This window comes from Panthera leo, chromosome F2, assembly GCF_018350215.1.
Source record: "Panthera leo isolate Ple1 chromosome F2, P.leo_Ple1_pat1.1, whole genome shotgun sequence".
NCBI lineage: Eukaryota > Metazoa > Chordata > Mammalia > Carnivora > Felidae > Panthera > Panthera leo.
Window position 1 is genome coordinate 41,328,690 of NC_056695.1, and position 25,375 is coordinate 41,354,064.

Below are 25,375 nucleotides of genomic sequence, written 5' to 3' on the forward strand. Positions count from 1 at the left end.
TTGATAATAAAACATGCCTGTCTAATCTCAAAGTGTGTGTTCTTTTTTATTACTGAAACGGTTAGGGTCATGGAAAGGGTGTGGGTAAGCCATCTTTTCCTGAGGTGGTAAGGTTTTTCCCTAAGTTTGCTATAAGGATTTGCTCGCACTCTCTCTAAATAAATAAATAAACTTAAAAAAAAAATGTTTAGGGGCACCTGGATGGCTCAGGAGGTTAAGCCTCCGACTTTGGCTCAGGTGTCATGATCTCACAGTTAGTGAGTTCAAGCCCTGTGTCATGCACTGTGCTGACCACTTAGAGCCTGGAGCCCGCTCTGGATTCTGTGTCTCCCTCTCTCTCTCTGCCCCTCCCCCACTCACACTCTCACTTTCTCTCTCCTTCAAAAATAAACGTTAAAAAAATTTTTTAACGTTTATTTTGAGAGCATGTGTGTGCACACGTGAGAGCAGGGGAGGGGAAGAGAGAATCTCAAGCAGGATCCTTGCTATCGGCGCAGAGCCCATCTCGGGGCTCCATCTCATAAGAATCGTGAGATCATGACCTGGGCCGAAATTGGAGACTCTTAATTGACTGAGCCACCAGGGCACCCCTTCAAATCAAATTCTATCCAATCTTCAAGTCTTTCCTGAGTGGTGCTACTTCAGAGCTGTATATATTGTCAGTATCACTTGACATATATAATCTTGTTACAGAGCTCAAGTGTATCAGTTCTGAGTTTAGGTTATAACCTCGTGGACAGGAAGTATGCCTCTGTTTCCCTCTGTTTAGCACATTTCTATTCACTCAATTAGCCCTTATTAAGCATTCACCGAATGAAGTTTAGTTCACGTGGGAAAGTCCCAGTCCTTGCCAATATCATTTACAAAAATGGAGCTGTTGCTTTCAGGTTTGTACTTCACCTTTGGGTGTGTCTGGCATCATCTGTAAGGAGGTGGTAGAGTTCTCTAGACAAGCTGAGATTCTGACCCATGTTCATGATCTCTGGCAGGCATTTGACATTGCCCAGTCTATTCCCTGCCTTCAAAAACAAAGTTGCCTGTGCTGAACTTATTTGTCTGTTTACCTCCTTGAAATTGTCCCACGTGTAGCTGCCATTCGCATGGCAGAAAAGAAAAATAGGATGTCGAACTGAGTAAGGGAAGGAAGACAAGATGAGGGCAAAGAGGACCAGAATATATAAAATACCTTAAAGGTTCATCTTTTAGGATCATAGTTGATTACACAATTTCTCTTCCTTTCCCTGCTTTCCCCAGCGGTGGTTGGAAGGGGTGGGTAACCTGCAAAAGTAGAATGATGAACACTTTGTACCCTTTAGCCAGCTTCAACAATTAGGAACTCCAGGCCTGCTCCGGCCTGCTCCCTCTCTCACTCTGCCCCTTCCCCACTCGCACTTTGTCTCTCTCTCAAAAATAAACATTAAATATTTTTTTTTTAAATTGAGCCACTGTAGGAGGTGCTGTTCTTGATGAAAAGAGTAGAAGACGAACTGAACTGAAGACATCTGTTTATGGATGTCTTTGGTTCAAGGTTGGATCTAATCTATGATCTATTCATGTTATAGTCTATGTGCTAATACAAGGAAACAGACTAGGCAGGAGATGATCTACACTCAAGACCAGAAGGCCACCGGGATGAAATTTGCAAGTAAGACCACTAAATGGGTGCCATAGGGAGAAAACTGGTTTTTTTCATTTTTACTGAGAATTCGTGAAAGCCAAGATCCCAAGGCGTGAACCTAAGGAAAAAAGGTTCAGAAGCAAACTACTTGACTTGCCCAAGCTTAGACCTCACTTTTGTCTTTATTTCAATGTGGTTCAGCACAATTCCATTATGTGGAATGTGGAGGGATATTTAAAGCCAAAAACCAAGCTAGGACTCATTATATTGGAAGAGTATACCATAAACTACAACAAAACAATCACTGAGAACACATTTTGTTAATGATAATAAGCATTATATTGGTTAAATGAATCTTCACAATAACCTATTATAGTAGGTACAACTATTATTAATAGACTAGGAAATTGAAGCATAGGTCAAGTAAAAAAACTTCATGGTTGCACAGAAAGTAAAGGAAGGGATCTGAAAAATTAAGTGAGATTTGGAGACTGGTTGATAGGGTTACTACTCTCATAGTTGCTCCTTTATCCACTTTGGCTTTTTCCTAGCACTGCACAAACACAGTTCATTGTTTACAGTGTCACAAAGTAGGGCTTCGTAATGTTCCTTTGGTCCACCTTTTTACCCCCTTTGGTCTGCCTTTTTATTTTATTGCCAGCAATGCATTAATTCAGCAGCTGAATTCGTAGCTGCCTATTGTTGCTGTTCTAAAAGTGAATGTAAATGGTAACAAAGCTGCTGGTTGCACACTTGAGTTTGAGCTAGTGTTTTATAACTGAAACCTGTATGATAGTAGAATTAAATACCCAGGCACCTGGGAGGCTTAGTCAGTTGAGCACCTGACTGTGGCTCAGATCATGATCTCACAGTTTGTGAGTTTGAACCCCACATGGGACTCGCTACTGTCCGAACGGAGCCCACTTTGGATACTTTACCCCTTCTTTCTCTGCCCCTGTCCTGCTCACACACACTCTCTCTCTCAAAAATAAACAAACATTGGGGCGCCTGGGTGCCTCAATCGGTTAAGCGGCCGACTTCGGCTCAGGTCATGATCTCGCGGTCCTTGAGTTCGAGCCCCGCGTCAGGCTCTGTGCTGACAGCTCAGAGCCTGGAGCCTGTTTCAGATTCTGTGTCTCCCTCTCTCTCTGACCCTCCCCCGTTCATGCTCTGTCTCTCCCTGTCTCAAAAATAAGTAAAATGTTAAAAAAAAAATTTTTTTTTAAATAAAAAAAAATAAACAAACATAAAAAATAAAAAGAATTAAGGGGCACCTGGGTGGCTCAGTCAGGTAAGTGTCCTACTCTTGGTTTTGGCTCAGGTCATGATCTCGCAGTTTGTGAGTTCGAGCCCCGCATCCAGCTCTGTGCTGGCAGTGCAGAGCCTGCTTGGGATTCTCTCTCCCTCTCTCCCTGCCCTTTCCCCATTCATGCTTTCTCTTACTCAAAAATAAATAAGCATTAAAAAAAAAAAAAAGAATTAAACACCACAAACAACACATTAAAAAAAAAATCAATGTAGTGGCGTCTGAGTGGCTCAGTCCGTTGAGTGTCCAACTCTTGATGTCAGCGCAGGTCATGATCCCAGGGTTGGGACTGAGCCCTGCATTGGGCTCCTTGCTGAGCATGGAACTTGCTTGAGATTTCTCTCTCTCTCTCTCTCTCTTCTTTCTGCCCTCCCTCCCCTCCTCACGTGTCCTCCCCTCTCTAAAATAAAAAACAGGGGCGCCTGGGTGGCTCAGCCGGTTAAGCGTCTGACTTTGGCTCAGGTGATAATCTCACGGTCCGTGAGTTTGAGCCCCACGTCGGACTCTGTGCCGGCAGCTCAGACCCTGGAGCCTGTTTCAGATTCTGTGTCTCCCTCTCTCTCTGACCCTCCCCCTGTTCACGCTCTGTCTCTCTGTGTCTCAAAAATAAACACTAAAAAAATTTTTTTAACTAAAAAACAAAAAAATTTTTAAAAATTAAAAAACATCGGGGCGCCTGGGTGGCTCAGTCGGTTGAGCGGCCGACTTTGGCTCAGGTCATGATCTCGCGTTCCGTGAGTTCGAGCCCCGCGTCGGGCTCTGAGCTGACAGCTCAGAGCCTAGAGCCTGTTTCAGATTCTGTGTCTCCCTCTCTCTGACCCTCCCCCGTTCATGCTCTGTCTCTCTCTCTGTCTCAAACATAAATAAACGTTAAAAAAAAAAAAATTAAAAAAAAAAACAAAAAAAACATCAATGTAGGAGTTCCTGGCCAGCTCAGTCAGTGGAGCACGCAACTCTTGATTTCAGAGTTGTGAGTTTGAGCGCCACGTTGGGTGTGGAGGAGACTACTTAAATAATCTTTAAAAAATATGAATTGCTTCTCGGCCTTTTGGCTAAGATCGAATGTAGTATCTGTTTTCATCAGTTTAATATCTGGCATGTCCTATATCGGAGGACCATATATTAAATGGGGTTTTGGAGTGGGAGATGGAATAAGAGCTTGCTCCGTCCACTCCATCCATCGACTTGCCACTGCAGTACTTCCAGGAACGGTGCACCCCCTCAGGGACAACAGTAGGGGAAAAAAAAGAAAATCAATGTGAAATTCTTGGCTTGCTCTGCTTCTGGCCTCCCTTGTGATTCATCCTTCCCTACCTGGAGGTGTTTTTCATGGTTCCTTCCTCAGCTACCTTTTCCACCCATTCATTCTCTGAGCAAACTCATTTTCTTCCACACACACACAGGTGTGCCACAGACTTCTATACTCAACACTATAATGGACATTTCCATTTGGACATCTCCCCTGGCAATTCAAATTCAACATGCTTAAAATAGAACTTATCTATGACCAAAAACCTGCTTGTACTCTTGCATTCTGGTTATACTCCTTGTATTCTTTTTACTTCAGGAAACCATGCATTGTACCACCAAATGTTAAAGTTAAGAAAGTCCTTCTTGGGGCGCCTGGGTGGTCAGTCGGTTAAGCGGCCGACTTCGGCTCAGGTCATGATCTAGCAGTCCGTGAGTTTGAGCCCCGCGTCGGGCTCTGTGCTGACTGCTCAGAGCCTGGAGCCTGTTTTAGATTCTGTGTTTCCCTCTTTCTCTGACCCTCCCCCGTTCATGCTCTGTCTCTCTCTGTCTCAAAAATAAATAAACGTTAAAAAAAAAAAGTCATTCTTTAACTTCCTCTTTCACGTGTTTTTGCCTCAATACTGGAGTCCTTGCATCAAATTCTGCTTTCCTCTCTTGGCAGAATGTTTTTTTTTAAAAAAAAAACACCTTTTAAATTAACACAGATCTGGGGCACCTGCATGGCTCAGTTAAGTGTTCAGCTTCAGCTCAGGTCATGATCTCTCTTTGTGAGTTCGAGCCCCGCATCGGGCTCTGTGCTGACAGCTCAGAGCCTGGAGCCTGCTTCACATTCTGTGTGTCCCTTTATCTCTGCCCCTCCCCCTCTCATGCTCTATCTCTCAAAAATCAACATTAAAAATAAATAAACACAGATCTGATTACATGTTCCTTAGAAAAGCACTTATCGAGGTATGATTGAGATACAAGAGCTGTACATATTTAATGTACACAACTTGGATGAGTTTGGAATTAAGTACACACTCACCACAACTGATGTCACAAACATCCGTCGCCTCCAACAGGTTCCTCCTGGCATCTTTATTTTTTGTACGTGTGTGATAACACACAATGATTATATATTCCTAAAATCTTTAATAAATAATTTTTTAAGTTTATTTATTTATTTTAAGAGAGAGAGAGAGAGAGAGAGAGAGCATGAGCAGGGTAGCAGCAGAGACAGAGGGAAAGAGAAAATTCCAAGCAGGCTCCACACTGACAGTGTGGAGCCCAACACGGGGCTCGAACTCACAAACCATGAGACCATGACCTGAGCCAAAACCCAGAGTCTTTAACCAAGAAAAAACCAACCGAGCCATCCAGGTGACCCGTTAAAATCTTTTGATTAAATGTTCCCATTTGCTATTGGAAAAAATCGACACATGTATGACTGCATGGTATTGCATGGGATGCCTCCTGCTACTTCTTGAGCCTTTTTTTTTTCAGGGCACTCTTCCCCTCGTGTGCTACATTTTGTTGTTTTTTCTAGCTTTTTGTGGGTTTTGTCTGAAATACCTTTTTTCCCCCCTCTGTTATTCCTCTTTTCACTAACTGCTACTCAGAAATATTTTTCTCAGGGAGGTCTTTTCTGATTCACTGAGATCAACTGCCTAAATTGTAACTTTCATCGAGGCAGTGTGTATCTTCCCAGTGTATCGTTAGTGACTAGCCAGTTTTGAAATATGTACACAATAACTGTTGAATGAAAAAGTTTATGTTCATTCCTAAAGAGGAAAACTAATGTGATTCTTTTTTAAAAAAAGTAATTCTATACAGTTTTAAGAATTTTTATAAATTGAAGTGTTGCTAAACAGCGGCACCTGGTGGCTCAGTCAGGTAAGCATCTGACTTCGGCTCAGGTCCCACAGTTTGTGGGTTCGAGTACTCTCTGCTGTCGGCATGGAGCCTGCTTTGGATCCTCTGTCCCCCCTCTCTCTGCCCGTCCCCTGTTCACACACACACACACACACACACACACACACACACACACACTCTCTCTCTCTCAAAAATAAGTAAACATTAAAAAAATAAAATGTTGCAAAACAGTAAAAATTGTTTTTCTTTTTTTTAAATTTTTTTTTCAACGTTTTTTTATTTATTTTTGGGACAGAGAGAGACAGAGCATGAACGGGGGAGGGGCAGAGAGAGAGGGAGACACAGAATCGGAAACAGGCTCCAGGCTCCTAGCCGTCAGCCCAGAGCCTGAGCGGGGCTCGAACTCACGGACCGCGAGATCGTGACCTGGCTGAAGTCGGACGCTTAACCGACTGCACCACCCAGGCGCCCCTAAAAATTGTTTTTCTTTAGCATCATTAAAAATGTTTAGACGTCAGTATTAATGCAGTTATTAATGGTATGCTTTTTATTTTGAAGTACAAATTCAGAGAGTCACTTTGTACATTGTACACATCCAAAGTACACATCCAAAGTGAGTTTTGTTTAAAATTTACCTAAACATGACGTTTTCGGCTGCGTCTGCCATCTACTGGACATATAGTGCTACTGGATCTTCAGAGTCCTATTCTCAGCAAGAGTGTTTATTCAGGATTCCAACAGGATTTTAAAAATATATTTGTATTTAAATCATGTCATAATTGATTTCTTCACAGTACTTAAAAATATAGGGTCACCTCGGTGGCTCAGTTGGTTAAGCGTCCGACTTCGGCTCAGTTCATGATCTCACGGTTCTGGTGAGTTCAATGAGCCCCGCATCGCATCGGGCTCTGTGCTGACAGCTCAGAGCCTGGAGCCTACTTCGGATTCTATGTCTCCCTCTCTCTTTGCCCCTCCCCCACTCATGCTCTGTCTCTGTCTCTCTCACTCCAAAACAAGCAAACATTTAACAAATTAAAAAAATAAATAAATGTTTTGGCAATTTCTCTATTACACATGAATTGTTATGTTGCTAAGTCATAATTTTGTTTTTTTTAATTTTTTTTTAAGTTTATTCATTTATTTTCAGAGAGACAGAGACAGTAAGAGTGGGGGAGGGGCAGAGAGAGAGGGAGAGAGAGAGAATCCCAAGCAGGCTCCGCACTGGTAGCGCAGAGCCCGATGCGGTGCTCGAACCCATGAATCCGGGAGCCCATGACCCGAGCCGAAACCAAGAGTCGGCTGCTTAACTGACTGAGCCACTCGGGTGCCCCAACTGAGTCATAATTTTGAAGAGAAACAGTTTCCCCCACAAAATCATTGTGCTCTTTTCGATTTAAGATACGTATAATTTGGAAGTGTGATTAGTGCCCAGCAGAGCAGGTCTTGAGATGCCTGGTAAATCATCTGCACTGGCTGTTTGAGAAGTAGTTCAGTGGTAGCTCCAGGACTGGACTAGGCTCATCCAGGTCTGGCCTGAGCCAGGATGGCAAAACAGCAGAGCAACTTCATGTGCTGGGACTTTAGAAATGACAGATTTTTTTTTTTTTTTTTTTCTGAATTAGTTCAATTGAGGTACTCAGAGTCCACCTGCTATCTAACTGCCTTCCCTCTATCATAAGAAAGAATTTAATCTGTTAATTACACGTTCCCAGAGGCCTGAAAGCAGTCAATGCTAGATGGCTTCAAATGGGGCCGTCTCAATCCATGTAAATAGGGCTACTGGAATTAGTGGAAACAAACAAAACACCAAGTCAAACTGAATAAAAAAAAAAAATCAGATAATTAAATGGGAATTTCAAATAAATAGATAATTTTTATTAAATATGGCCCAAATAATACATGAGACATAGTTATACAAAAGTGTTCTGCATTTTATCTGGTGCCTTTAATATATAATTCAATTTCACAAATATTTAGAGAGCATACTATCTGAAAGAAAAGAGGAATGGATCTTGGTACAAAGTCAGCAAACTGTGTCTACTAAAACAGAAGTTTGCTGGAGAAATCTTCAGTAATAGACCACTAAATGCCAATAATGTTTTGCTTTATGAGTATTCTTTCATATGACCAATTTGGTTAAAAACCTCTTTCTAGAGGAGTTTTAACACTAGAAAAAACTGAAGTTTAGAAAATGTCCTAAGATATCTAGTTAAAAAATATTTACTTACTTTGGAACACCTGGGAGGCTCAGTTAGGCAGCCAGCTGTTGGTTCCAGCTCAGGCCATGATCCCATGGTTTGTGAGCTGGAGCTCCACATAGGGTTCTGCGCTGACAGTGCAATGCTTGCTTGGGATTCTCTCTCTCTCTGCCCCTCCCCTACTTATTCCCTCTCTCTCTCTCTCTCTCTCTCTCTCTCTCAAAATAAATAAAATTTTGAAAATATGTATTTATTTACTTATTTTATTTTCGGGAGAGCAAGAGTATGCACATGAGTGTGGGAGAGGGGCAGAGGGAAAGAGAGAATCCCAAGCAGGTTCCGTGGTCAGCACAGGGCCTGATGTAGGGCTCAACACAGGACTCGACACAGGGCTCAATCCCACAACCCTGAGATCATGAACTGTGCTGAAATTGAAAGTCGGATGCTGAACCTGAGCCACCCAGGTGCCACAAAAAATATTTAAATGTAATATAGATTGTTTAATGTATCTCCCTTGGGAGGACTATAGCGTTCACAGTTTGACTCTGTTGGTTTGCATGATTGTAGCCCTCCTGATCAGTGGAAGAGGAAGACAGCAAATCCTTACAATGAGTGACAAAAGAGAAAATGTATTCAGGAGGCATGGAAGCACAGCTTCAAACAATGAGGAATAAGTGAGGCCTCTGTGAGAAACAACTGAGGAGCAACTGAGAGTGTAACCCTGATTCCCTTTCCTTTTAAAAAAACTTTTTTTAATGTTTATTTTTGAGAGACAGAGAGAGAGAGAGAGAGAGACAGAGACAGGGCACAAACAAGGGAGCAGCACAGAAAGAGGGAGACACAGAATCCGAAGCAGGCTCCAGGCTCTGAGCTGTCAGCACAGAGCCCGATGCGGGGCTTGAACTCATGAACTGCGAGATCATGACCTGAACCGAAGTCAGATGCTTAACCAACTGAGCCACACAGGCACCTCAACCCTGACTCCCTTTTAATGAAGAGGTACAGGGGGTAAAATTTCACACTAATCCAAAATCACAATCAGAACTAGTGAACAAAACAGCTTCAAATCAAAAGATAGTTCTCATGGATAGTGTAGAATACACAATTTATGTTGGTCTTCTAAGTCACACCCACAGCTAACACTTGCTATTATCAACAACTTTTAAGTCAATTCCCAAAATGTTTGTCTACAAAGTGTTTTCAAAGAGTTGAAAGTATGGGGATCAAACATGACCAAAATACAAGCCAGAATATAACTGTGGTCAGGGTGCTACCTGTTTCAAAAATGAATTGATCCCATTTGGTTAAGAGGTCACAAAGGAGATGGTGTTTGAGAATAATATAAACATGTTGTTAACCAATGTGCAGTTGAGACTTTATTATATAATAAAAACAAAATTCCGTATCTTTAGGAGAGGAAAAGCTGAACTTACACAAGGATTTTCTATTTCTGTTCTGTTCCTAATAATAAGATGAAGCATTTGACAGAAGAATGTTGATGAAATAGACTTTGCCTGTATCTGATTTCAAGTAGCTAAGTTCTTGGGGGCTTTTTTTTTTTAAGTTCATTTATTTTGAAAAAGAGGGAGAGAGTGTGCTCATGAGCAGGGGAGGGGCAGAGAGACAGAGGAGGTGGCAGGGGGGAGAGACAGAGAGAGAGAGAGAGAGAGAGAGAGAGAATCCTAAGCAGGCTGATGCGGGGCTTGAACTCGAAGTGATCTTTGGACCATGCATCCATACCCATGCCCATTGCCATCTGGAAGCAGCTGGTATTAGAGAATAATGGATTGGCCTTCTGAAAACTCAGATACAATGCCTACTGCAAGGCAATATCTTGAGCAGTTTGGGTTCTATCTTTTCAGATTATGTATATATTTTGAATACAAAATGGCCCATTTCTCTCAAAGCAAAATGAGAGATGGAGGGGAAATAGAATGCTCCATTCTCATTATCCTTATGTGGAGGTTTTAGGGTTCAAGGGAAGAACAATGTTTCTACTAGGAAACAAACACAATCATGATTCCACTGGTTATCTATCTAAAGATTGAATAATGATCTTTGTTCTTTCATATTTTCATTTCATTTTAAGAAGCTGTTTTTCCTTTCTATCCACTACTGTTTAGAGCAGGCACATTTGTAATTAAGCCCATCAGTCACCTTGAGATGATTATGAAGAACTATAGGAAGAATGGTCATCATCACCTCAAGACTCTCAGAAAAACTGTTTTTCCATGAGATGGAACTCTTGCAATGAAGCTCATCTAATAAGGAGAGCGCTCTGGTATCTGCTGTCCATGGCATGGGCCCTGCCATAGCTTCAGGTTTTCAAGGACCGTACATTTTGTTCTCTGTCCTTTGATCTGGGTCTTTTCTGGTCCACTGGCAACCTCCACCGCGTTTCTAACTCCTGGTCCAGTGTTGTTTAAGGGCAAGACTTATGTATAGGCAACCAAAGCCATAAAAAGAGTTCTTGGAACCGTTTTTGCACAGCACTGAAAAACGATAGCTTCTCTCCAAATATCCTAACTTGACAAAGGCGCTCTTAGGCGAATCTTCATGCCTGCTATAAATGGGATGTTCGTAATTACCCCATGACTTCAGTGAGTTCTTGTGCTTCTTTCTCTCGCTCTAAAATGAGCATTTTCTCATCTAAATCTACTTCTGGGTATTGTTGGGGGAAAGTTCCTGGCATTTGTTGGAGAATGCCAGCCGTAATACAAGCAAAGATATAAACAGCGTAACAAGTTAAAACTATGTTCGGCTGCTGTGGAATATCTGAATGTATCCGCTCCCCCCACTGACCATCGTATTACTGTTTCTTTAAATATCTTGAAACGCAAATGCATTTGTCCAACCAGTTTGGGGAGTTAAAAACAAAGTTCCAAGCACAAGCTTTCTTGTAATGAGCACGTGGCCTACTACACCGAAGCGCCATCCAGAGCGTTTTACCGCTGCCTGAAATCACCCGGCGCGCAGGTACCGAGAGGAGTTCGGAGCCCTGGCTTCCAGATGGCCTCCAGTCCATCTCGGGGGCCTCAGCTTCCTCTCTGTAAAATGGGGCGCGGACGGGGTTCGGATCTGGAAGATGTGGCCGACGCTATTCTCCGACTGAGTCGGAAGACAAAAGCCTCGGCCAGCCCCCTGCGCTCCCACCTTTCGGAAGGGGCGGGCGAAGGGAGGGGCTTCGGCAAACTGCTGGAGCGGGCCCGGAGCGAGGGCTGTGGGCGGTGCCACCCGCGGCGACTCCCCTTCCTGCCCGCGCAGGCCCAGGCACGCCCGCAAAACGCTCCGGCTGCCCTTCGCTCCCGGCTCTCTGGTTCCCGGGCAGCCCGGGGAGACGCGGTTGGCGGCGACACCGGAGGGGGGCGGGTCAGGAAGTGGGGGCGCGGCGGCCGGGAGCTGTCCTGGGGCTGCCGAGGGGCTCGGCGACGCTGAGGACCGGCGACTCCGGGCCGCGCGGGAGCCTGAGGGGCGCCCGGACCTCCGCGGAGACGATGGCGGAGGAAGAAGGTGACGGCCCCGGGGTCCAGCGCGCCAACTGTCGCTCGTGGTCGCGGGAAAGAGGGGCGGGGGCGCGAGGGGCCCAGAGGCCTGGGCTGCGGGCGGTCAGTGGCCGCGGCCGCGCGGGGTGGGGGGCGGGAAGAAGCGGGGTGGCGGCGGCGCGGGGACATTTGGGAGCGAAGTGAGTGGCCTGAAGTTTTGTCCGCCTCAGTGGGAAGCAAAGGTGGAGCTTAAAGTTGGGAATCGGGCTGGTAGAGAAAAAGCTGGGGGTGGGAGGAGTGCTTGAGAGGGGAGGCCACTAGTAGATAATTAATGGGGTGGGGAGCATAGTTTGGTTTAGAAGATGGAGGCTTGGGCACTGAGTGCATATTTGAAAGTGAGAGTGTTTAACCAAATGCCCCTCATTCTGAGTGCCCTCTTCAGAGGTCTGTGGACGCTGATAAATACGAAGTCACAGGGCGAGAGGAGCCGCACGCCTAGGGTGTAGAAAGAGGCGGGGGTTGGGGAGGGGAAACTGAAGAAGGCCTGGTCACTTACAGGTTAGGGGGAGGTGGTAAAGGCTGAAGGGTGTAAGTATTTTGGGAGGATTAGGAAGCCACGAGTGCTTTGAGGGTGGAAGTGGGTGGGCCGGAGAAAGCTTTCCATGCCCCCACAGGGCCAATGTTAAGAAAATTAAGCTCTTCAGTGATATTTAAAATGATAAGTATGAGAGATAATTGGGGAGTTGGAGGAATTGATCAGCTAGTGATAGATATCACAGGAAGCATTCATGGCATAACAACTTCATAATACCCGTGCTAGTGTGGGGAACAGATCTATTTGATGGTGTCGCTTGACTGAGCGGTTAGATTTTGCATCCTGGTGGGAAACATGACTTTTTACTTCCTTGAGTGCGGTTGTGAATGTGATCTCATTTAGATTTAAACCTTTATTGAACCAAGAGTGCAAGGAGGGAATTTCAAGAATTCGGTGGAAAGTGATATTTAAAAAATTGTTTATTGCTCTTTGGCTTTCTGCCTTGTCTCTGTCTATGCTCACACTGACTTCATTATCTGCCTCCTCTTTTTTGAGTTTTCAGAGTGTTAAAGCTGATCTAAATTTAACACACTCTTCCTAATATACAACTTCAAAACCAGTGCTGTTTGTAGTTGATAAGGGATAAGTAATTCCATTTGTTGCCTTGGTTTTATTTTTGGTTGCAGTAGTTTAAAACATTTCTTGATTTTTTTTTTTCCTTTTCTGACTACTTGCAAATCTGTGGAGTAGGTTGATAAGCTAGCTTGTATGTTTCCATGAGCCCTTTCATGCTTAATCTAAAGCAGGAAAAAAGTACTGCAATACTAAAAGTCTTTAATAGTTTGCATCATGCAAAATGAGAAATTGCTTTAGGATATTATAGTTACACTTAATTAAATCAATACCACACTATTCTGTAAAATTTACTCATGGGATAAAAAAGGAAAAATGATTTTTCATTGTAGAATTACAGATAAGCAAATACATGTTAAATGGAACAATTAATGGATTGAAGTTTTCTTAAAATATAGTTTCATTCAACAAATTTTTCAATTCTGTAAACATTTGGGTGCCTACTATGTTAGGTGCTGGGATATAATAGTCAGCAATGAATAATTATATTCTTATTTATTAAAATAATGCTAGTAATGATAATATTTATAGCAAACATGTCTGTGTGCTAGGCATTATTTTGTGTGCCTTACGTTTATTTGGCCCTCTAAATTTTTTCAAAATACATATTATCTTAAAATTAGTCTACATGGTGTATTTTACTTGTATCCATATCTTCCCTAGATCCCTTTTTTGTTATCATTCACATTCACTTGGATCCTTTTCATTGTCCCACTGTTACTCCAAGTACATGATTTTGAGAATCTCATCTTATGAAAAATGTCTTTCTTGATGCAGTAGAGCCTCAGGTTGTTCATACTTAAGGCTTCCTGAAAGAAATGTTAGAACAAACAAGTGACAACTTTGAATACAGCAGTATTAACACTTCATGTGGAATAGTTTGGATGGACATTTGCTGGCCTATTTGTAGCTCTGCTCACTATCTCATGTGAAGGTCGCTGGACCAGAGACTGAAATACTGGGTTATTTTTGTGGCTATGTTGTCATTTTCGTTTTATTTTTTAAGTTTATTTATTTATTTTGAGAGAGAGAGTGTGTGCACGAACCATGGGGGAGGGGCCGAGAGAGAGGGAGCAAGAGAGAACCCCAGGCAGGCTCTGCGTTGCACTGTCAGCACAACGCTGGATGCAGGGCTCGAACTCCCTAACTGTGAGATTGTAATCTGAGCCTGAGTTGGGTACTTAACCAACTTAAGTGCCCCTTTATGTTATCATTTTCATTTAGTTTGACTTAAAAAAAATATGTATTTGTTTATTTTGAGAGAGAGTGCATGTAAGGGCAGAGAGAGAGAGAGGGAAAGAAAGAATCTTAAGCAGGCTCTGTGCCGTGACCGCAGAGCTCATGGTTCATGAGATCATGGCCTGAGCTGAGATCAAGAGTTCTATGCTTGGGGCACCTGGGTGGCTCACTCGGTTAAGCGCCTGACTTCGGCTCAGGTCATGATCTCACGATTTGTGGGTTTGAGCCCCACGTCGGGCTCTGTGCTGACAGCTCAGAGCCTGGAGCCTGCTTCGGATTCTGTGTCTCCCTCTGTCTCTGCCCCTCCCCTGCTCACACTGTGTCTCTGTCTCTCAAAAGTGAATAAATGTTTTAAGAATTTAAAAAGAAAAAAGTTTTATGCTTGACTGAGCCACCCAGGTGTTCCTAATGTTTTTGAGACAGAGACAGCACAAGTGGGGGAGAGCTTAACCGACTGAGCCACCCAGGTGCCCTTTGTTGGGTGCTTTTAACTTTTCTTTTATCACAGAGCAGGGGAAAACAAATTCTTTTTTTAGTTTATTTAATTTATTTTGAGAGAGAGGGAAAGAGGGAGAATCCCAAGCAGGCTCCGTGCTGTCAGCATGAACCATGAACATCATGATCTGAGCAGAAACCAATAGGGGCACCTGGCTGACTCAGTTGGAAGAGCATGCAGCTCTGTTTCTCAGGGGCATGAGTTCAAGCACCATTTGGGTATAGACATTTAGAAAAAAATAAATTAAGAAAATGTGTATTTGTTTTTTCATTTTCCGCAGTAAAGCTAGAGGATTTTTTTAAAGGAATTTTTAAAAGTTTTATTTATTTAAGTAATATCTGCACCCCACATGGTGTTCAAACTCATGACCCCAAGATCAGGAGTCACGTGCTCCTCCGACTGAGCCAACCTGGTGCCCCTCCACTGTAAAGGTAGAGCCCTTCATCTGATCAACAGTAGCTGATTCATTTTCCTTTTGTGACTTGTCTTTTTAGGCTCACATTTCATAGCCTAAAGTCATTCCTAAGAGAAAAGAAAACTCTCCTCTGCTCCGTTAAGAAGGAAATAAATTCTTGAACCATCTTATAAGGTTGGGAGGACAGTCTGCACCTACACGACAGTCATAGTCGACTCTATAAGATAATTCTAGGAAGGAAACGTAGTTAGGTCGAATATAGTAAATTCTTGTTTCATTCGGAATTTAGTTCACTAGTTTGGAGGTACTTTCTGCTTTACATTTTTTGTCAGACATAGAAGGGGTAGTCTAATATTGGGAAATTTTCTGACAACTTCCCACATACAGGGATATTTATAGGTTCAGCCTATTTCTAATACCTAAATCTATAAAACAATCCATTACAATGACAATACCACAGCACTGTGAAATTCTGCAGAGCTTGCAGGATTATTTTTAAAATGAAGTATAATTTTATGATCAATGTATTTTATTATATTCAAATTTTAAAAAATGGTTAATCCTTGAATGATGAATGTGATATTCTCAGGTAACTAGAATATTATGCTAATGTATTAAATAACACCTTGTTCCCCAGTCATTCTAGAAAGGAGTTTACTTATTTTGGGATATTTTGAAAATAACATTATCTCAGGAGAAGAGCTTGTTGATTTATCACTAGGACTCTGAAAGCACAGATGGCAGACAGAACCTAAATTTTTTTTTTGTATGAAAGATTGTTTTTCAAGAAGTGCTAAAATAATTGTGGAAAAAAGTTATCTTTGATACTAAAAGATCTCTATGTGACTCATTGCCCTATTATAATAAAAGTGAATTCGTTTGGATTACAGATTAGAACAGCTTGATACACATGTTGCAATAACTTCTTAAATATTTTAAGGACCAACTGTAGAACTGCGCCAGAGAAGAAAGCTGAAGTCTTCGGAAAATAAGGAATCTGCCAAAGAAGAGAAAATTCGTGATACTCCAATGCCTGAAAGAGCTCCAAAACGTAAGTTAGATAAATTTGTTTTCATGCTACTATAAAAATGTTTTTTTATACATTAGGTAGTATATTTTATATTAATGTTTTAAATGTTTATGCCTATTTTGAGATTAATTGTATGGTGTTGGCAGTCAGCTTTCATAGGTTTTGTTGTAGAACAAGCCCTAAATCTCACTGGCTTACAAAAGACACTTATTTCTGACTAATGTTACGTGTTGTGGCTGCAGGTTGGCTGGTTTAGCTTCATGTATCTTGAAGGAACAGCCCCTATTTGGGATATGGTTTTCTTACGGCAGAGGAAAAGAACGGGAGAACAGGCAGAATCATTCGGTGTCTCTTAAAGTTTCTGTTGAACTGGCACACCGTTACTTGTAGTCACATTCTGTTGACCCAAGCAAGTCACATAAGTCACATAATTAATCCAGACAGTGAGATGGAGAAGTATACTCTGACTACAGGGATGCATTGCAAGTCACATGGTAGTGGGCAGAGATGAATAATCTTTCTATAAGAAAGGACAAAATAAGTGGGAATAATAATAACAGTCTACCACATTCTGTCCTTTTAGTCATAAATATTTGCTTTTCTCCGTCAGACAAAATACTCTCACTACCTCTCTGACCCAGGAAGACACTCAGTCTTACCCGGTCATGGCATCAGTCTTGAGGCCCAAGGTCTTGTTCAGGGCCAGCTATGATTCATTCTAGTCCAGAGACCCATGAATTAAAAAGATAAATTTTGTGCTCTGTGTCAGGGGTCTCCAAGGCCACCCCCATTTGGTGATGAGCTAGAAGGACTTGCAGCCTCAGAATATTTACAGCTGTGATTTATTACAGTGAACAGTACAAAACAAAATCAGCAAAGGGAAAAGGTCTGTGGGCTAAAATCTGTAAGATCTAGGCATAAGCTTCCCTGATTCCTTTCCTAATGGAGTTACACAAGATGTGCTAACTCCTTCAAGCATCAAATTGTGACATTTGTAAAGTTTTGTCTACCAGGGAAGCTCATTAATGGCTCTGCACAGAATTTGTATGTGTGTGTGTGTGTGTGTGTGTGTGTGTGTTTTAATTTATTTTGAGATAGAGTGCGAGTAGGGGAGGGGCATAGAGAGAGTGAGAGAGAGAATCCCAAGCAGGCTCTGCACTGTCAGAGCAGAGCCTGATGCAGGGCTTGAACTCACGGACTGTGAGATTGTGACCTGGGCTGAAGTTGGACACTTAACCGACTGAGCCACCCAGGCTCGCCTGCACAGTTTTTACTGTTAGCTGGTCGCCATACCTTTTCCTACCACATACCCAAACTAGATTCCCAGAAGGAAAGCAATGAGCATGAACCACATTGTTTATACAAACAGGTCAGGTACAGTAAACTAACATGAGAGAATGGTGATAACCCTCCTGAAATCCAAGTTCCCAGGTTCCAGCAGAGTTTACCTTGCAAGCAGACCTTTCTTGGCAAAGTAATTGTAGAGCTGCTATGCTATGTTAACTTTTCTTTCCTCAGAAAGAGGAAGAGTGAGAGACGTACATCAGCCACTGGTTCATAGCAGTTTTGAAATCCTACAAGATAAATATGAGGTCTTCTTACTCTGGTGTAGAGATGTTTCTTGATTAGGCCCTAGTTGTTTACCTTGGGAGTAGCTTCATTATTCTGTGTGGTCCTTGAGTCCACCCTCTAGAGGTCCTTCCTTTTCTGTTATCCTGCTGAACCATATATGAAGATGGCTTTGGAGAACATGCCATCCTTAGGGACTGAAATGCCTTCTCAAATTGCTTCTTGCCCATAAAGAGTCGAAGGCACATTTATATATTTTTTCTCAAATAAGGTAAAGGCAGTGGGTCATCTACAGAACTAGTTTAGGGGCTAGCAGCAAGAAAATTTTTTGGAAGCTGGAAAAATAATAATCCATGTTATGCAGTGACAAAACATTTGTATCTGTTTCCTGTGAAGAGTTACAATTTTAATACTAAATTTTTTTATTATTTTAGGTAACAAGATTATAAAACAGAATGTTACTAGAGTGCCTTGGTTATCAGCTGCATTTGATTACAAGAAAGATGAATTTAAAACAGATTTGGCCTATTTGCAAACGGGAAGGAAGAGAAAAATAGAGAATCCAAAATTTCTGGGACTTGTAGTGTTGAGTTAGAACTATTTCAGCTAGTAAAATCGAGAAAATTGAGAAGTACTTTGAGTAACAAAGGCTGATTAAGATGAATCCTCAGGGCAATGACTAAATCAGGGGCATGGCTGTCAGCACATAGTTTGTTAAAATATATGAATGCATTAAGGTATTTCCTAGTAAATCCTTTCAGTTGGATAAAGTAAGATAGAGTGTGGTTCTACAAAAGCTCAAATACATGTAGTTAAACCTTCCCAAGACTCATCTAGAAATAAAATTGTGTTTACAGTAGTCCCCCACCTTATCCAGTAGTTTCAGTTTCCATGGATTCAGTTATCTGGTCAATCAGAGTTTGGAAGCAGATGATCTGCTTTCTGACGTATTGTCAAAGTATGTACTGTTAGCAGTGTAATGCTATGTCACACTCACAATGCCTTGTCATTCTTCTCACTTCATCTCATCACATGGGAATTTTATCATCTCCTATCATCACAAGAAGTAAAGTGAGTACAGTACAATAAGATATTTTAAGAGAGAGACCATGTTCACATAACTTTTATTACAGCATATTGTTATAGTTGTATTTTATTATTAGCTATTATTGTTAATCTCTTACTGTGTCTAATTAATAAATTGAACTTTATCCTAGGTGTGTATGTATAGGAAAAAACATAGCATATCTAGGGTTCACTACTAGAATTCAGTTTGAGGCATCTGCTAAGGATCTTGGAATATATCCCCCACAGACAGTGGGGAGGGGGACTACTGTGTAGTTGTTGGAACATGGAACTGAATAGAATCAAGTAGGTAAAAAGCTAACAAAATTGTTTTTTTCTTTGCAAAAATAAGTGATTTAACTGTTAAAAATTAAGGTACAGGCATACCGCCTTTAATTGTGCTTCATGTTGTACTTTGCAGATATCTTTTTTTTCTGCTTTGTTTTTTTGTTTTTTTGTTTTTAAATGTTTATTTATTTTTGAGAGATAGAGCATGAGAGGAGCAGAGAGAGAGAGGGAGACACAGAATCTAAAGCAGGGTCCAGGCTCTGAGCTGTCAGCACAGAGCCCGATGCAGGGCTCGAACCCACAAACCTGAGATCATGACCTGAGCCGAAGTTGGAGGCTTAACCGACCGAACCCCCCAGGCGCCCCTGTTTTTTTGTTTTTTTAATGAATTGAAGGTTAGTGGCAAGCAAGTCTATTGGCTCCATTTTTCCAACACCATTTGCTAACTTTATGTCTCTGTGTCACATTTTGGTAATTCTTGCAGTGTATTATCATTGTATTTCTTGTGGTGATCTGTGATCAGTGATTGTGACTCATTGACAGCTCAGGCGATGGTTAGCTTATTTTAGCGTTAGTTAAGATAGGTATGTTGTTTTTATAGATGTAATGTTATCGCACACGTAATAGGCTACAGTATAGTGTAAACATAACTTTTATATATACTGGGAAACCAAAAAAATTAATTTGATTCACTTTATGACAGTATTCACTTTATTGTAGTGGTCTGGAACTGCACTGAGGTATAGCTGTATAGTTAACATATTGAAAAATGCCCAGAGGGGCGCCTGGGTGGCTCAGTCGGTTGGGCATCCGACTTCGGCTCAGGTCATGATCTCACTGTCCGTGAGTTCGAGCCCCGCATCGGGCTCTGTGCTGACAGCTCAGAGCCTGGAGCCTGTTTCAGATTCTGTGTCTCCCTCTCTCTCTGACCCTCCCCCATTCATGCTGTCTTTCCCTGTCTCAAAAATAAATAAACGTTAAAAAAAAAAAAAAATGCCCAGAATCTTAGGTATTTTATTAAATGAGTTTTGACATCTTAGTCCAATTAACAAGATACAGAACATTTCCGTTATCCCAGAAAGCTTCTTTGTATCCCTTCCAGTAGATTTTCCCTGTACCCCCCCCAAGACAACCACCCTTCGGATACTTATCAATATTGATTAATTAGTTTTGCATGTTGTAGAATTTCATGTAAGTGGAATCATACAACATGTGTGCTTTTGTGTCTGGATTCTTTCACTTAGCATTTTATCCTTTAAAAATATAATCATTTTGGGGCGCCTGGGTGGCTCAGTCGGTTAAGTGTCCGACTTCGGCTCAGGTCACGATCTCGCGGTCCGTGGGTTCGAGCCCTGCGTCGGGCTCTGTGCTGACAGCTCAGAACCTGGAGCCTGTTTCAGATTCTGTGTCTCCCTCTTTCTCTGACCCTCCCCTGTTCATGCTCTCTCTCTGTCTCAAAAATAAATAAATGTTAAAAAAAATTAAAAAAAAATATATATAATCATTTTGAGATTCATTCATGTTGCTGTAATTTTCTAACTATTTTGTTCTTGTTGGACATTTGAGTAGTTTTCAGTATTTAGCTATTATGAATAAGGCTTCTGTGAACATAGTTCTACAGATATTTTTGTGGACATTTGTTCTTTTTTTTCTGTTAGGTAAATATCTAGGAGAATTGCCTGCTAAGCTTTTGAGAGATGTACTGTTTTGTTTTTTTGTTTGCTTTTTTTTTTTTTTAACGTTTATCTGTTTTTTGAGAGAGAAAGAGAGAGAGACAGAATGTGAGTGGGGGAGGGGCAGAGAGAGAGAGGGAGACGGAATCCAAAGCAGGCTCCTCACTCTGAGCTGTCAGCACAGAGCCTGATGTGGGACTTGTACTCACAGACCATGAGACCATGACCTGAGCCAAAGTTGGACATTTAACTGAGCCACCCAGGCACCCCAAGAGAGATGTACTGTTAAAAGAACTATCAGCCTAAATTTAAGAGGATGCAACTATTCAGATCCTAAAATGATGTATACATGCAGGAAACAAGCTGAATAAGCTGCTCTTAGGATGTTTTTCTTGAAAAGCAGTGAGAGTGTTTTGCCTTTGGGCAGGAAATGAGTGTTTGTGATGAGTGGGGCAGACCCTGGTGGACTCTTTTACTGTTCCCACATATTTGCTCCCTTCACTAAAGTGAATTATCCATTCCTTCCCATTGCCATGTGATTTGGAGCGCAGTCTCTGAAGCAGTGTTTACTTCACTACCTCATTGTCAGGCTTATCCACGTGACTCACGTGGACCAATGGGATGTGAGTGGAAGCAACACTGTACTAGTTTTGACCAGAAACTGTAAGAGGCATTGTATGCTCTGCCTGTTCTGCTCTTTTCCTCATGAGAATAGCGTGTCTCAAATAGGGATTGACCCCAATCTGGAACTCTGAAGAAGATCCAAGAAGAACCACAGCTAATCTGAAGTCTGGAATTGGGTGGAGAGTCACTGCAGACCCAATACCAACAAGTAGCCTAAGTGAGAACTAAACCTTTATTTTGTAAGCCACTAATAATATGAGGTACCTTTTTTTTTAATCACAGCAAAGCTTACTAATAGAGTGGTTATTTAAACCATTTTGGAAAATACAATATAAGAAAGATTAAATTAAACAATCTAGAGATAACTAGAGATAACTACTATAAAATAGTATTTCCCCCTGACTACAAAAATATATTTTTAGGGCAGAAAATGTGGAAAATGGAGAAAAGTATAATAAAAATAAAATATATGAATAATGCCAGTAGATAGAACTACTCTTAAAAGTTTTGGCAAGTATTGCTTATATTTTTTTCAATGCAGTTATACTTCTTTTCTTTCCTTTTTTTTTTTTTTTTAACTTTTCGTGAAATTGAATCTTACATTTCTTTTCCTAACGTCATTAGATTTTTCGTTAGTTTTAAATATTACTTAACTATGACCTGTGTTACTGATACAGACATTTATGTAGTGCTCTTTTTTTTTTATTCCATCTTTGACTCTTCACAAAAAACTTTGAAAACAGCATATTTAGTATTAAGGTAAGACATTTATATGTAGGATTTGGTTTACATACTTTTTATAATAGCCCCAGATAATTAGGGTTAATTTGCCATTATCTAAGACTTAATGAAAAAAACAGGAAGAGATACATGTTCAGAAACTTGGAAGAACTTTTGTTAAACTGCCACCATTGATAAGTTTCCTTACCAGTTTTTTATAGTTCATATTATGTCAACATTGCTTTAAATGACTATCTTATATATTTTTGCACATATATTTCAACAATAATAGCTAGTATTTACTGAGGTCTTACTATGTGCCAGGCCAAATGCTTTACACATGCTGTTGAAAACAGTAATTTTATTTATTATTTTGAAATGTTTATTTATTTTGAGGGCCAGAGAGCAAGCAGGGGAGGGGCAGAGACAGAGGGAGAGAGAGAATCCCAAACAGCCTCCACACTGTCAGCATAGAGTCTGATATAGGGCTTGAACTCCTGAATTGTGAGATCGTGACCTGAGCCAAAATCCAGAGTTGGACGCTTCACTGACTGATCCAGCCAGGTGCCTCTGAAAACAGTAATTTTAAAATGATTTTGTTATACTGATACTAATATTTGATTTATTGAGTAGTGTTTCTAAAGCATTTTGAATATAATTCTCATAGACTTACTGATATCTTTTTTAAAAGTAATCTCTACACCTAACATGGGGCTTGAACTCACAGCCCTGAGATCTAGAGTCCCATGCTCTACTGATTGAGCCAGCCAGGTGCCTTGACTTAGTGATATCTAACTATTTTAGTCTGCTTAATGTCTTTAGTATTATATGAAAACTAGTATTTATTAAATAATATTTTGGGGGCTCCTGGGTGGCTCAGTCGGTTAAGCGGCCGACTTCGGCTCAGGTCATGATCTTACTGTCTGTGAGTTCGAGCCCCGCATCGGGCTCTGTGCTGACAGCTCAGAGCCTGAAGCCTGTTTCAGATTCTGTATCTCCCTCTCTCTCTGACCCTCCCCTGTTCATGCTCTCTCTCTGTCTCAAAAATAAATAAATGTTAAAAAAAAAATTTTTTTTAAATAAATAAATAATATTTTGAAAATGGTTAAGATTTTAGTTTAGCTAAACGAACAAATCAGCAAGTTGAGTTTTTTACAGACCTGTCAGTCATTCAGTAACAGAACACTGGACTTTGGGCCCTTATGCCTTATTATACCTAATAGCTATAGCAGGACCAAATCATCCTGTGTGTAGAAAATCCAAATGTGTTTTATGTTGTTTCATCAAGAAGTAGATATATATATGTAACAGTTGTATATGATGTTTTAAATACATAATCATCAAAGATCATTGAATTATATATTTTAAATGGCTATATAATATGTAAATTATTCCTCAATAAAAAAAACTCCTTGATAAGGAAAAACTATCAATAGTAATTCTGAATGAACCCCTATCTTTCCTTTAGATATTTCGTAGTACATTATTTTTATTCTTTCTTTTGATTAATAGATTTTAATTTTTGAAACCTTTTTTGATTTATAGAAGAATTGAACAGATAGTGTAGAGTTCCCTTGTTATACCCTCCCTCTGCCCACACAGTTTTCCCTCTTATTAACATTTTATATTAGTATGGTATACTTGTTATAATTAACAAACCAATGTTGATACACTTATTTTTATTTTATTTTTATTTTTAAGTTTATTTATTTTGAGAGAGAGAAAGCAAGCTGGGGAGGGGCGGGGGGGGGGGGTGGGGGAAGAGAGAGAGAGAGAGAGAGAGAGAGAGAGAGAGAATGAGAATCCCAAACAGGCTCCACACTGTGGCACAGAGCCCAACGCAGGTCTCAAACTCATGACCCATGAGATCATGATGTGAGCCAAAGTCAGAGGTTTACCCAACTGAGCCACCCAGGTGCTCCGATACAGTATTTTTAACTAAAGTCCACACTTTATTCAGATTTGTTTAGTTATTACCTAATGTCCTTTTTCTGTTCCAGGATCCTACATTACGTTTAGTTGACATTACATTTAGACTCCTCTTGGCTGTGGCAATTTTTTTAGGCTTTCCTTGTTTTTAGTGACCTTGACAGTTTTGAAGAGTACTGGTCAGGTATATTTAGGATGCCCCTCTATTGGAATTTGCTGTTTTTCTCATTAGATTAAGGTTCTAGGTTTGGGGGAGGAAGAACAGAGTTAGAGTTGGTTACTTTTTAAAAATAGAAGTGCATAAATATAAATATCATCTACATCTGATTACTTTTAATATGCTTTTTCAGATGTATTATTTCAGCGCTTTGCAAAGATTTTCATTGGCTGTCTTGCAGCAGTTACTAGTGGTATGATGTATGCTCTGTATTTATCAGCATACCATGAACGGAAATTCTGGTTTTCCAACAGGCAGGTAAGAAGAAAGAATTTTGAGCATATGGAAGTTGTTTTAGTATTTAATTTTAACTTAAGTAATGTGTTTTACAGGGAGCCAAAATATATGTATGATAAGTATGAAAAGTGCTTTCTTATTTACAGCCATTAGAAACAAAATGGTGTAGAAGCTGTTTTAACATAGTCACAGGGTCAACCTTGAAAAATGGAATACAATATATTTCAAGGCCATAGAATAGAGACTATGGGTTTCTAAACTAAGGGTACTTTCCTTCATGTAACTAGCTTATCAGGAGTTTTTGAAGACCGTGAAATGTTACAGTTTAGTCAGTCTTTTGGTTTATGGAGTTTACATTTCAGAAACAGTCTATAGAAGTTTCAGCAGTAAAATATTTTAATTTTTAGATGACATGATTAGAATGTTTTTGGGGGATTGGAAATGATTAACATGCATGACAGTATTTATTAAGATGTCTCTTACATATTAGTATGATTAATGTTTGGTTTTAAGTCATGTGCATTTCACAGACTCTTTAGGCCCTATAGTTACTTAATTCATAATTTAGCCTTTGAATAAGTTTGTTCTCAGACTTAACTTCACAATCAGATACATCTTTAATATGCGTTGACAAAGTTCACAGTGTTATCACTTGACTCTGGAGACTTTTCTTTCTTGGTCCAAGCTGTTTTGTAGTAGTAGTAGTCGTCGCCTTCGTCAAACTGACTAAATGTTTTTAAGCCATTGATTGACCTAATCCCACCAAAACATTTAGCTGAATAATTATTTGTATTGTCTTGACAAAAGCTATTACTGTAGTATATCCTCTGTTTCCTTGAAAATGTTATGCAGATTAACCATTAGTAGTTCTCAATACTGGATGTACCAATAAAGTCATCTGATGAGCTTTCAAAACATAACCTCCCTCACAGACTCTTAGGTGGGGTACTGGGGAGTGTCTGGGATCAGTATTTCAAAATATTTCCAAGCAGTTGTGTT

General features: G+C 40.7%; 1 protein-coding gene and 1 non-coding gene across 8 annotated transcripts in view; both read left to right on the forward strand.

The window, feature by feature from the left end:
• Window positions 1–3,956: 3,956 nt before the first annotated feature.
• LOC122211325 lies at window positions 3,957–4,146 on the forward strand. The gene has a single exon (XR_006198633.1). It is a non-coding gene; the product is annotated as a U2 spliceosomal RNA (small nuclear RNA).
• Window positions 4,147–11,618: 7,472 nt separating this feature from the next.
• Window positions 11,619–25,375, forward strand: part of DPY19L4 (dpy-19 like 4) — a 66,671-nt gene continuing 52,914 nt past the window's right edge. For 4 of the 7 annotated variants that reach the window (XM_042923545.1, XM_042923547.1, XM_042923546.1 and 1 more), the window contains exons 1-3: window positions 11,619–11,734; window positions 15,965–16,075; window positions 24,273–24,397. In XM_042923545.1, the coding sequence (XP_042779479.1) occupies window positions 11,719–11,734; window positions 15,965–16,075; window positions 24,273–24,397 (252 nt within the window). In that variant the 5' untranslated portion in view covers window positions 11,619–11,718. Of the gene's footprint in view, window positions 11,735–15,964; window positions 16,076–22,016; window positions 22,033–24,272; window positions 24,398–25,375 lie in introns of those variants that run through there. The other 3 variants (XM_042923549.1, XM_042923550.1, XM_042923548.1) reach the window with 2 other exon arrangements.